General features: G+C 33.8%; 1 protein-coding gene across 1 annotated transcript; it reads right to left on the reverse strand.

Moving 5' to 3' along the window:
- Positions 1-7,070: 7,070 nt before the first annotated feature.
- Positions 7,071-9,031, reverse strand: LOC131856443 (protein neprosin-like). Its single transcript, XM_059208241.1, has 7 exons — positions 8,864-9,031; positions 8,692-8,763; positions 8,422-8,595; positions 8,150-8,329; positions 7,995-8,060; positions 7,731-7,868; positions 7,071-7,606 (listed from the first exon to the last, which is right to left on the reverse strand). Exons 1-7 carry the CDS (start codon positions 9,029-9,031, stop codon positions 7,199-7,201), a joined length of 1,206 nt encoding a protein of 401 aa, XP_059064224.1. The 3' UTR covers positions 7,071-7,198.
- Between the last annotated feature and the right edge of the window lie 3,727 nt (positions 9,032-12,758).

The raw sequence follows: 12,758 nt of genomic DNA on the forward strand, positions 1-12,758 counted from the left end.
CACCATATGACCACTTAGGGAGCCATATGACCCCTAACAATACCATATGACCCCTAACAATACCATATGACCCCTTAGGACACCATAGTGTCCTTAGGGGTCGTATGGTGTCCTAACGGGTCAGATGGTGCTCTAAGGGGCCATAGAACACCATATAACCTCTTAGGACACCGTATGATCCCTTAGTACACCATATAACCCATAACGACACCATATGACCCCTTAGGACATGTCATATGCTGTTGTTAGGGGTCATATGGTGTCCTAATGGGTCATAGAACACCATATGACCCCTTAGGACAATATATGACCCCTAAAAACACCATATGACATGTCTTAAGGGGTCATAGAACATTATATGACCCCTAAGGATACCATATGACCCCTAAGGACACCATATGACCCCTTAGGACACAATATGACCCCTAACGACACCATATGAACCTTAAAGACACCATACAACCCCTCAAGACACCATATGGTGTTCTTAGGGGTCATATGGTGTCCTAAGAGGCAATAGAACACCACATGATCCCTTATGACACCATATGACCCCTTAGGATACCATAGGACCCCTAACAACACCATATGGTGTCGTTAGGGGTCATATGGCATCCTAATGGGTCATAGAATACTATATGACCCATTAGGACACCATATGACCCCTAACGACACCATATGACCCCTAACAACACCATATTGTGTCCTAAGGGGTCATATGGTATCCTGAGGGGTTATATGGTGTTTGATGACCCCCTAGGACACCATATGACCCCTTTTAACATCCTAGTACATGTCATGACCACTTGTGACACCATATGAGCCCTCAAGACACAATATGTTATCATTAGGGGTCATATGGTGTTCTAAGGCATCATATGGTGTCATTATAGATCATATGGTGTCCTAAGATGTCATATGGTATTCTATGACCCATTAGGACACCATATGAACCCTAACGACAATATATGGTGTCCCAAGGGTTATATGATGTTGTTGGGGGCCATATGCTATCATAAGGGGTCATATGGTATCCTAGTGGGTCATAGAATGCCATATGACCCCTTAGGAAACCATATGATCCGTAATGACACCATATGACCCCTTAGGATGCCATATGACCCCTAACGATACCATATTGTGTTTTGAGGCGTCATATGGTGTCGCAAGTGATCATGTCATGTACTAGGATGTTAAAAGGTGTCATATGGTGTCCTAGGGGGCCATAGAACACCATATGACTCCTTTGGACACCATATGACCCCTTAGGACCCCATATGGTGTCGTTAGGGGTCATATGGTGTCATAAGGGGTCATATGGTGCCGTTAGGGGTCATATGGTGTCCTAAGGGGTCATATGGTATTCTATGACCCATTAGGATGTCATATGACCCCTGTTAGAGTTATCTTGTATTAGCTAATAAATATTTATTTAATTATTAGTCTATTATACTTTATGCTTAAGCTAAACTTAGGCATTAAATAATATTGTAGGTATTTAATAATTATTCTAATTATTAAAAATTCTTTATCCCTTTAGGGTTTCTTTTTGCATGTGAACTAACAGATAAAATTGTTTCTAAAGTGCACTTGTAAACTCAAACCAAGAAGAAATTATTTTACCATATCGGCTAAGATCTTCCTGAATTCTGCTCTCCCACCCAATTAAGGTTGTGCCTCCGAGGTCAAGAGTGGGTAACTAGATCTTTGGAGCATCATCGATAAAAGAAACTAAATCCTGCAATAAACCTCAACTTGTTTTATCCAATAATCAAGTTTCTCTCCACCTAGGTTTCCATTATAGTTTGGCAATTCAAATTTTACATCAAGTTTCAACAAAGGTGAGTTAGATTCAGACTGTACAGATTATATCTTCTTGGGGGAAGAAGCAGAAGAAGCAGATAAAGAGGATGAAGAAGAAGTCCAGATGAAGAAGACGGGGATGGAGGTTCAGGAGAGTCACTACCACCTCCTAATCCTTTGCCTTTGTCATATTTCGAAGGGGATTCACCTTCCTTCTTCTTTTTGTCCTTTATTTCCTTTTTCTTCTGTCTATACTTGCACAACTCTTCCACCATCATCTTCATGTCTAGGAATACTTTACAAAATTGTTCTTCATTCTCAAACAGTTTAGGACTAACATGTTTTCCTTCTTTTGTTTTTCCATGGCTGATCTTTGAGTAACTCGCCTCGATCCGATCTCTGGATTAAACTGTTCAAGTGCACCTCCTCCTTGCTTTAATTTCAACCTGTTTAGCATCCACCACTTACAATTTCCTCAAACTGCTCTAATACCACTTGATCTATAATTAAGGCTTAAAAATTAAATTTAAATAGATTTATCCTGATCACAAATAAAATTACGTGGTTATAGTTTTTTTATCCATTGAAATTAAAAAAGCTACATTCACTTAATTGTTTGCATAACAAAATAAAAGAAACAAGGAATCAAAACTTAAAGAAAATAAGAGAGAAGAGAAGAAGAGAGATCACAAGCTTGATAACGGAGTTCACTCAATATGAGCACAAGCTTTATTGATGACGCCAAGCATTAATCACCTTATTACATCATCCAAGATTTAAACTTGCATTACAATATCTCCAAGAGTCTCCTCTTTCACTGAAAGACTTCTGCATAGTCCTCTATTTGGATTAGGCTTCAATCACCTCATGACGCAATTACACTCAAAGACAATGTCTTAGGGATTACAAAAATCTGCACACAAGAGAAATTCTCGAATGTGTTATCCCAAAAGAATTCTCCTCAACTCCCTATCTAATCACCAATGTCCCATTACAAAGAAATTCCCCCTTTTATATATTATTTTACATGCTAAATAGCGGATAACAATATAATAATTGACTTACCCCTAATTCAAACCTTATAATCTTTTAACTGAGGCTTAATATCATTTATGACTCGAATTGGTTGATGTCTCGATTTATGAAGGGGTGAATCAAGCCCCCTTAAATATTAAATAACCGCAAAATAAAAACTAAATAGTAAACTGCCCACTAAGTGCTCAAACTTCCTTGTGGGCTACAATGGTGGAGCATGGAAAGTAGGAGATGGGGGTCCGATTTCCCCTCTATAAATGCAACCCGTGACAAATATAGATTAGCTCGCAGGAGAGGTTTGGGGTTTCGAATACCCAATCAAAAATTTGCACCAATGAAACTGCAATAGCCTGACCAGTAAAGAAGTTGCCACGTCAGATTCTTTTTTTGCAAATTTGTTATAAGTGAATCCTCCTGGATCGCATGACTATCATTATTATGTATTATTTCTATTAATTTTTCAGATTGAAAGTAAATAGCTACATAGCATCACATGACTATGATTATTATTTCTATTATGTATTATTTCTATTAATTGTTTCTTTTTGAGAACTAAAACAAACCCACATTTGACTGCTACTAAAACCAAAACTGGACTCCATAGAAGGCTCCCATATATTGAAGACAACTTTTATTTCATGGATTTTTTTGTTTTCCTTTGCTTCCATTTCTGCTATTGCAAATTACAAACCAAAAAAAACACTTATAGATATTTTATGTATGAAAGTTTTATTGAATAAATACTAATGTGGGCACCCCGTACATCATAAAATAAATCTCCTCGTTTTATTTTTCTGCTGCAATGCAGCTCACACACTCAGCTTCATATCATTCATGCTTTTGGGTAAAAGTATTTCAATACACACAATAACCAGCATTACCTCCAGGACCTCCATAATATATATGATGCCCCCAATACTCATCTTTTTCCATAGATCCTTCTACATTATAACAATGTCTTTTACTTATGAAGTAATCCGTTTTTCTATTAGTTATAAGAGCACCATTATTAGTAAACAATCGTATGTTCTTGACAAAAGCTGCTTTCTTAAAACCTTTTCTAGTGAAGTCTCCACTACCCATTTCCATCTTGGGAAATGGAGTTCCTCGCTTGCCAGATCGTATCACTACTTGTCCTCCAATTTCGATGAAGTTCCCATAAAATGTCAAATTCTTTGCATGATAAGCTTGATTCTAGATGACAGGCAACCATGAAACAAGATAGAGAATTTATTGAATTTATTCATAAAAACTTGCAACCTGAAGCCACAAAGGAGGAGATAGATGAAATTCTTGCAAACGCTTAATCATCTTTTAGATCCAAGAACATATTGATAAGATTGTTACTTGGTGAGACCCAATAAGTTCATATGGGAAACCAACCGATAGACGAAGGAGAAAAGACATAACCGGTAAATGTTTAAACTGAAATAGTTATAATTCTACATGATGATACTGGTACTGATGAGGAAAAGAAAGATCATACTGAGGATATATAGGTTCAAGATGTTCTGATGACTGAACAACAAGATTTCTATTCTGTCGATAGTGAATCTTGTGGGTACTAAATCCTACCGTCGTTTTTCTCTTTTGGGTTTTCATGTATAATTCCTTGTGTTATGTGGAGCTTGCTATATTGGGTGTTGGCTTATATGCTGATATTTCTCTTGTGTTTATTAAGCTCTAAGTTATTTAAAGTGGTGATCAGATTTGTGTTGTGGTTTTTGCTTGTACTGATTCACCTCCCCTCTCAATCGCTTATAATTTTATCAATTTTTGCCCAATTGAGAAGTTTTGGACCACCAAAAGGTCCACTTTACATGGATGTTAAGTGAGCGCATTGTCACCTCACTTGTCTAATATCATGTGTTCAATCCGCTGGAATTCTAAGAACCTAACCCATGCCAAACAAAATGAAAAAATAGATAGCATTGCTGATACAATTAATAATATATTCATTAATATTCATTGTCGCATCCACCAACCACATAGAACTAACTAGTAGAATAATAAGCAACAGTGTTAAATAGAATGATGCCAAATTAAAAGTATCAACATCTTGGATTTCCTCAATAGGAACATCATTAGAAAATGAATCATTCAAACCCTCTTTTACCACATTGGGATAAAGTCTTAAATGTGGTTGCAACTAATCCTCACACTGTGCTTTCTATGATACTTTATCATGATCAGGGATTATTTCATCTTTATGCTTGGTATCACTAGCTATTACAGACATAAGGGTTAATGTATTGCTTATATTTAAAATAATCTTCAAATGCCCTATGTTTACAATAGATCTATCATTCTTCATGCAATGAGCTTTCACAATGAGTTCAATTCCATCTTTGAACAAATGATACATGTTATGTTCCCTATAGAAAATGACCTTTCTATCATACAAATAAGGACTTCCTAGAACCATCCCATAGATGTCAAGTGGAATTACATCTAACTCTATCTCATCTACAAACTTAGACGTGATTGCAAATTAGAGTTTACATTGTTTTGATACATGTAGCTAAGCATTATCATGCACCCAACCCAATGGATATGATTTAGGATGAGGTGTTAGTTTGAATCCAAACTGCTTAACGACTTGTTCAGGTATTAAGTTCACTTGTGATACGCTATCTATGAGTGTATCATTTTTTCTTTGTTTTATAATATCCCTTATATGAAACAGTTCATTCCTTTTACTTTTAACAGGGATCTCATTACACTTTATAGAAGAAGCATGGGAACTAGAAATGGCAACAAGAACAATACCTTTTATACCCACAACTATGATCTTGGTTACATCATCAGGATGCAATTTCTAACACTTTGCATCCTTGTGCCCTTTCCTTTTGCAGTGTGAGCAGTAAGGTTTCTCCACATCTTTCCTCATAGAAGCTACCCGTTGTATTTTTTCCTTCTCTTTCTTGCTCCCTTTTTGTTTATCGGATTTCATTAAAAGATTGTCATGGCTATTCCTTGAGATTTTTTCCAAATGGATAGCTTGTACACTAACTTCATCAAGGTTAGTTGGATTAAACATAAGTATTTAATGTCTCAAATTCTCATGTAATCCACCTATATAATTTAACAAAGTTTCTTGAGTGTATAAAAGAATGCCCAAAATTAAAGCTCTTTTCCTAAACTCCTCTGTATATTCTTGCATAGTTTGTCCTTTCTCTTGCCTTAATGATTGTCAATTCATTATTGTTTTTTACATCTGACTTAATGGATAAAATTGTTTCTTAAGTGCAGTTGTAAACTCAAACCAAGAAGAAATTATTTTACCATATTGGCTAAGATCTTCCTGAGTTCTGCTCTCCCGCCAGATTAAGGTTGTGCCTCCGAGGTGAATAGTGGCTAACTAGATCTTTGAAGCATCATCGATAAACTTTTGAATCCTGCAATAAACTTCAACTTATTTTATTGGTCCTGCAATAAACTTCAACTTATTTTATCCAATAATCAAGCTTCTATGCATCTAGTTCTCCATTATAGGTTGGCAATTCAAACTTTATATCGTTTATGGCTCGAATTTATTGAAGCTTCCGTTTATGAGGGGGTGAATCAAGCCCCCTTATATATTAGATCACCGCAAAATAGAAACTAAATAGTAAACTGCCCGCAAAGTGCTCAAACTTTCTTGTGGGCTATCATGGAAAGCGGGAGATGGGGTCGGATTTCGCCTCTATAAATGCAACCCACGACAAATATAGATTAGCATGGATAATGCTCTGTAATGGTGGAGAGTGTAGCTCGCAGGAGAGGTTTGGGGGTTCTAATCCCCGGTAAAGAAGCAATTTGTTATAAGTGAATCCTCCTGGATCACATGACTATCATTACTATGTATTGATTTCTATTAATTTTTCAAATTGAAAGGAAATCGCCATTGTTTTATTTTGTGAACTAAAACAAACCCACATTTGACTGCTACTAAAACCAAAACCGGACTCCACAGAAGGCTCCCATATATTGAAGACAGCTTTTATTTCATGGATTTTCTTGTTTTCCTTTGCTTCCATTTCTGCTATTGCAAAGTACAAACCAAAAAAAACACTTATAGATATTTTATGTATGAATGTTTTATTGAATAAATACTTAGTCCGAAACACGGGCTTTTAAACTAAGTTAATTTACTCACCATTGGCACTTCCAGTAAGAATGAAAAATAACAAAAACACACTTCTGAAGAAAAAGAAGGCTAATAATATTTGCAAGGAGTTAACAGAACGCACTTCGAAGAAAAAGATACACTATTCAAATACACCAGAAAGTACATTTAAGTGCATATATTTTATTTCTCTGCTGCTGTGCAGCTCACACACTCGGCTTCATATCATTCATGCTTTGGGGCAAAAGTATTTCAATACGTACAATAACCAGCATTACCTCCAGGACCTCCATAATATATATGATGCCCCCAATAGTCATCTTGTTTCACATATCCTTTTATACCATAACAATGTCTTTTACTTAGGAAGTAATTCGTTTTTCTATCAGTTATAAGAGCACCATTATTAGTAAACAATCGTATGTTCCTGACAAAAGCTGCTTTCTTAAAACCTTTTCTAGCGAAGTCTCCACTACCCATTTCCGTCTTGGGAAACGGAGTTCCTCGCTTGCCAGATCTTATCACTACTTGTCCTCCAATTTGGGCCAAATTCCCATAAAATGTCAAGTCGTGGAAAAGAATTGCAGGCCAATGACCCACTAACTTGTCTTGTAAATATACTGCCCACACTAGATTGTTTGCATTATTACCCCTGGTTTCCTGAAAATTATATATAAACATTATTGTCAGCCACTTTGTAAAGATGTAATTTAGTATGTAAATAATGTAGTTTTCTAACCCTTTATATTAAGGAAACTACAAATATACAGATATTTGTGCTTACTCTTCTTATGCTTATGGTGCTGTCCATCTGTGTACCATCATATGCAGAAATACCAGGAATTGGCATTCCTGGATAGTATTCTTTTCCTTCTTGAATAAAATCTTTACAAGATAGGTCGATGCAGTCTTTTTCCTCGCCCTCCAAAAGACACAGATACAATTTTAGAATAAACTTAAACAACTACAAAACTATGACAAAATTAAAAATTGTAAAAAACATTTATTTTATATATTAAATTATCTAAAAATCCATTTAAATCATTACCTTACGGAAAACCCTATGGGCAACATAAAATGTAACGCGTGGACTACCATAGCGACTGGGGTAAACCTGCAGGCGTTACATACACCTTAGTATCATTTCTACTAATGGAAAGTATAGAGCTAGTAGAAATAAACAAAGAAAGTAATTATTCAGACCATCCATCCAGCTTCCATTGCTTCGTTTATTGACTCATCAGGATTCTCATGGAGAAGACGCAATATAGCGGCGCTAAAAACTGAATTACTGGTGTCCACGGAAGGTTGCCATACCTTGAAAGAAGCTTTGATCTCATGGATCTCCTGGCTTCCCCTTGGACTTATAAATGCTACTGCGCTCTACAAAATATAGATAAAAGTAGTTCAGGGTGAAAATAAATAATTTTCCTTGACGTTTCTTCACTAATATAAAAATTTCATTAGTATCAAACCTTGGCTTCTTCATGAGTTTTCTGTGTGTTATCGTGCAATCCTGTATTTAAGTATTGTCTCAGAGATCCTGCTCTTTCAACACGTTCACGTGTGATCTCCACGATGGGCACACTTCCCTCTGGGCACTCTTCTGCCGACGAATTTTTGTACGCAAAATTATCCCTTGAACCTTTCTTCAATCCACAAACAAACTATGCACTGTGAGATCGATCTATCTCATACAAACAAATTGAATTAAAACAAAAAAGGTGAAGGCTGCAAAAGCATACGCTAGTGTTTCCCGATTGAAGGGATATCTGGTCTTCATATTTTACACAAAGTACTTTTTCTCCATTGCCGTTCTACAAACAAAACAATACAAATGCAAAAAGTTTAAATAAAAATGAATCTTATGAATTTATGCACACAAATGGAAAAATTATATTTCAGTAAAAATGAAACCTGAAATTTATGCACCGCTGGAGGATTGATGTAATTTATGTACTCATCAATGGTCATAGTTTGCAGCTTAGACAGCCCATTGATGGTATCATCGTTCAAATCAGCCGCCAATATCAAGGGTATAAATATGAAGGAAATAAATACTGAAAACACAGTGCCAGACGTCATAGTTGAGGAAAACCTCCCAAGTCAGTATCACTATCTGCAATAAACTTTCACCCAAAGAATACAGAGCTTTTCCCTGAGATTGTGATAGATTACAATGTACAAATGTCTTGTTTATAAAGGCAAGAGCGAGATGTGGTAGGTACAACTACCTTGATGCAAATATTAAATGGAAGCGTGAAATAGTAAATGATCTAAAAACATTATTAGATAATGTTCATCTAAAACTAAAATATTAAATATTAACTTCTTAAGTAATAAATGTAAACTAAAATATTAAATATTGGTTTCTTAAGTAATAAATGTAAAATAGGTTATTAATAAGATTTACACTTCCTTTTAGTTAGTATAGAGATTAGTGCGTGATTTTATAGAAGATATTCGAAAACTAGTCATATTTAAATAATTCATATTGAATGTTTGATGTGGTTTATCAAAACCTAAACATATATATAAGAAATATTAAATCTTTCAATTTTTTATTATTTCAGTTAAATAATATAATTTTTTAAAATTAAAAATGAAAGTCTTCATATCAAAAAACTTTCTTTTTATATATAATTTAATATATTTATAAGCTAGTAGCATAGTAAACTATTAAAAAACAAATATAAAAAAATATTTATTAAGTTATAATTCCAATAAATTATTTTCAATTAAATTTTAGTGAACTCTTATTAAACAAAATAAAAATTGAAATGTACCCATTATTAAAACTGTAATCCTAATTTTATCATAATCTTAATGCTACTACAATGGTAGTTGTAATCAAATATTAATTGCAGCCTTTTTTGAGCTCTAACTTAAATAGAAACCTAATCATAGTTGAACTTAGAGTGATTTTGTAGCTTAATTAATGTCTAAATTGAACTGATGAAATTAGGCTTGGAGTTTAGTTTAATTATAATGTTCAATTATAGGTTTAGGGTAAATGTTGGATTTAATTTAATGTTAGCTAAAGCAGTGAATTTGCTTTAGTTTTAGGGTTCAATTTGGTTTAATGTTACGCTCAGAGTTTAATTTAGTTTAATTCTTAATTAGGTTTAGGTGTAGGGCTCAATATCATTTAGAGTTATAGTTCAATTTGATTTAAACCTAGGGCTAGGGTTTAATTTCGAGGTTAGGGTTGGTATTAAAATAGTTCACATAATGTAGTAATGGTTATGATTGAAGTGGATTTAGTGTTAGGTTAGGGTTCAATTTGGTTTAAGATTTAGCTTTAATTTTGTTTAGGGTTAAGGTTCAATTTAATTAAGTATTCAATAAAATATAAAATTTGGATTCAATTTTATCTATTGTTGGTTAAGTGTTAAGGTTCAATATTGTTTAATGTTAGGGTTGAGTATGGTTTAGTCTTCAATTATGTTGAGGGTTACATTTTAATTTAGTTTATTGTTAGGGTTAGAGTTATATTAGGTTTAAGATTAGAATTCTTGTTTTTTAATATTTAGGTTAGGGTTAAATTGAATGTTCAAATAGGTTTAGTCTTAGTGTTGAATGAGATTTAGGGATAAAGTTGAATTAGATTTATTATTAAATTTGAATTATTGTTCAGATTCAGATTAAATCTAGATTTATAGTTAGGGTTAGGATCATAACACTAACTCTAATTTAATAAGGGTTAGTCTTCAATTTTATTTAGTGTTAAATTAGCTTTTAGTATCTACTTTGATTTGGTTTAGTGTTAGGTTAGGGTTTAATTTGGTTTAGGCTTAGGGTATCTGATTCATGTATATTTTCATGTTTTCATGTGGTTTATTATTAAGGTTAGATTTTAATTTGGTTCAAGGTTATGTTTAGTGCTTAATCTAGTTTAGTATTCAATTAGGTTTAGTGTTGGCATTCAAATTTGTTTGCATTTATTAAGGGTTAGGGTTCAATTTACATTAGGTCTTTATAAAGATTAAAGTTAGTTTGAGTTTTCATTTAAGGTTGATTTTATGGTTTAGTTAAATTTAACCATTTGGTACTAGTTTACTATTAAGATGCGGATTTAATTAGGTTTAGCATTAGAGTTTGACACATGTTTAAGAATGAAAAATAAAGCTAATTGAATAATTTATTTCTAATTAATTATTTAAATGAATAATTTCAATTATATATAACTGGTTTAGGGTTCTTTTTAATTTTATATAATATTTAATTAGGTTTAGGGTTATCATTCTATTTATTCTAGTTTTATGGTTTAATTTATTTTAATGTTAGGTTCAAATTGGTTTAGTCTTCAATTAGGTCGAGAGATACATTTTAATTTGTTTTTTGTTTAGTATTCAACTTTGTTTATATTTTTTGTTTAGCGAATCTTCTAGATAATTTCCAAAGCTTGCAAAGCTTCAATTCATTGTTTCCAACATTCCTTGGCATGTGGCTGACCTTCACTCACCAATGCCACTATTTTGTCAACACCAAAGTGTCTAGCTAATCCTCCAGTATGCTTCTCCTTTATCAAAACTCCAGATAAAACTTCTCTAAATAACATCCCATCCTAAATGAAGTAATCCAACTACTTAGTTCTATCCACCATAACCGGCTCTCTACATTCTTTCTAAGGTTTTACGAAATCTGGGTCATTTGCATACAAGGTCTTCAACTCCTCAAATCCTAATACTTTCACACTCATCTCTATCAGCAAATTCCTCCTTCTACTCAATGCATCAACAACAATGTTTGACTTTCCACTTGTATACTTCAACACAAAGGTCTAACTCTGCAAGAGTTCTACCCATCTCATGTGTCTCTAATTCAACTTACTTTGATAGTTAAAATATTGAAAAGATTGATGATCATTATACAACACAAACTCCTTAGGCAACAAGTAATGTCTCCATTTATTCAAGGTTTGAACTATGACATAAAATTCCTGATCATATTACACACAATATCTCCTTCTTGCATCATTCAAATTCTCACTAAAATAAGCAACTTCTCTCCCTTCTTTACTTAAGACTGTTCCAATTGTATTTCTACTTGCACCATAGTCCACTTGAAACACTTTGCTAAAATCTGGTAAAGCTAGTATTGGTTGCTTAGTCACCTTTTGCTTCAACAATTAAAAACTCTTAGTTGCTCTAACTATCCACTTGAATTCTTTTCTATCTCCCCTCATTGTCTCAGTCATAGAGCCATAAACTGAACTGAAATTTTTGATAAGCTTATAGTAGAAATTATTCAATTTGTGAAATGATCTTACCTCTCCAATGCTTTCCAGTGTAGGCCATTCAACAATTTCTTTTACTTCTTCAGGGTCCATCTTCAATCCATCCATAGATATAACAAATCCCAACTATACCAATTCTTCCTTCATGAAGCTACACTTCTTAATATTTATCAACAACTTTTCTTCTCTTAGTCTCTGCAAAACTTGTCTCAAATGCAACATATGTTCCTCCTTTGTCTTATTGAAAATAAGAATGTCATCCAAATACACAATAACAAACTTACCCAATAATTTATTCAATAGCTCATTCATTAATCTCATGAAAGTACTTGGTGCATTAATCAACCCAAAAGACATCACCAAGCATTCATACAATCTTTCATTTTTCTTGAATGTTATCTTCCATTCATCTCCTTCCCTAATTTTGATCTATTGATATCCACTCTTGAGGTCTATCTTTTTGTAGTATTTGGCTCCACTCAAACAATTCATTATGTCATCCATCCTAGGTAAAGGAAATCGGTACTTCACTATGATCTTGTTTATTTCTTTAGAATCAGTACACATCCTCCA

The sequence above is a fragment of the Cryptomeria japonica genome, chromosome 7 (genome assembly GCF_030272615.1).
Source record: "Cryptomeria japonica chromosome 7, Sugi_1.0, whole genome shotgun sequence".
Classification (NCBI taxonomy): Eukaryota; Viridiplantae; Streptophyta; class Pinopsida; order Cupressales; family Cupressaceae; genus Cryptomeria; species Cryptomeria japonica.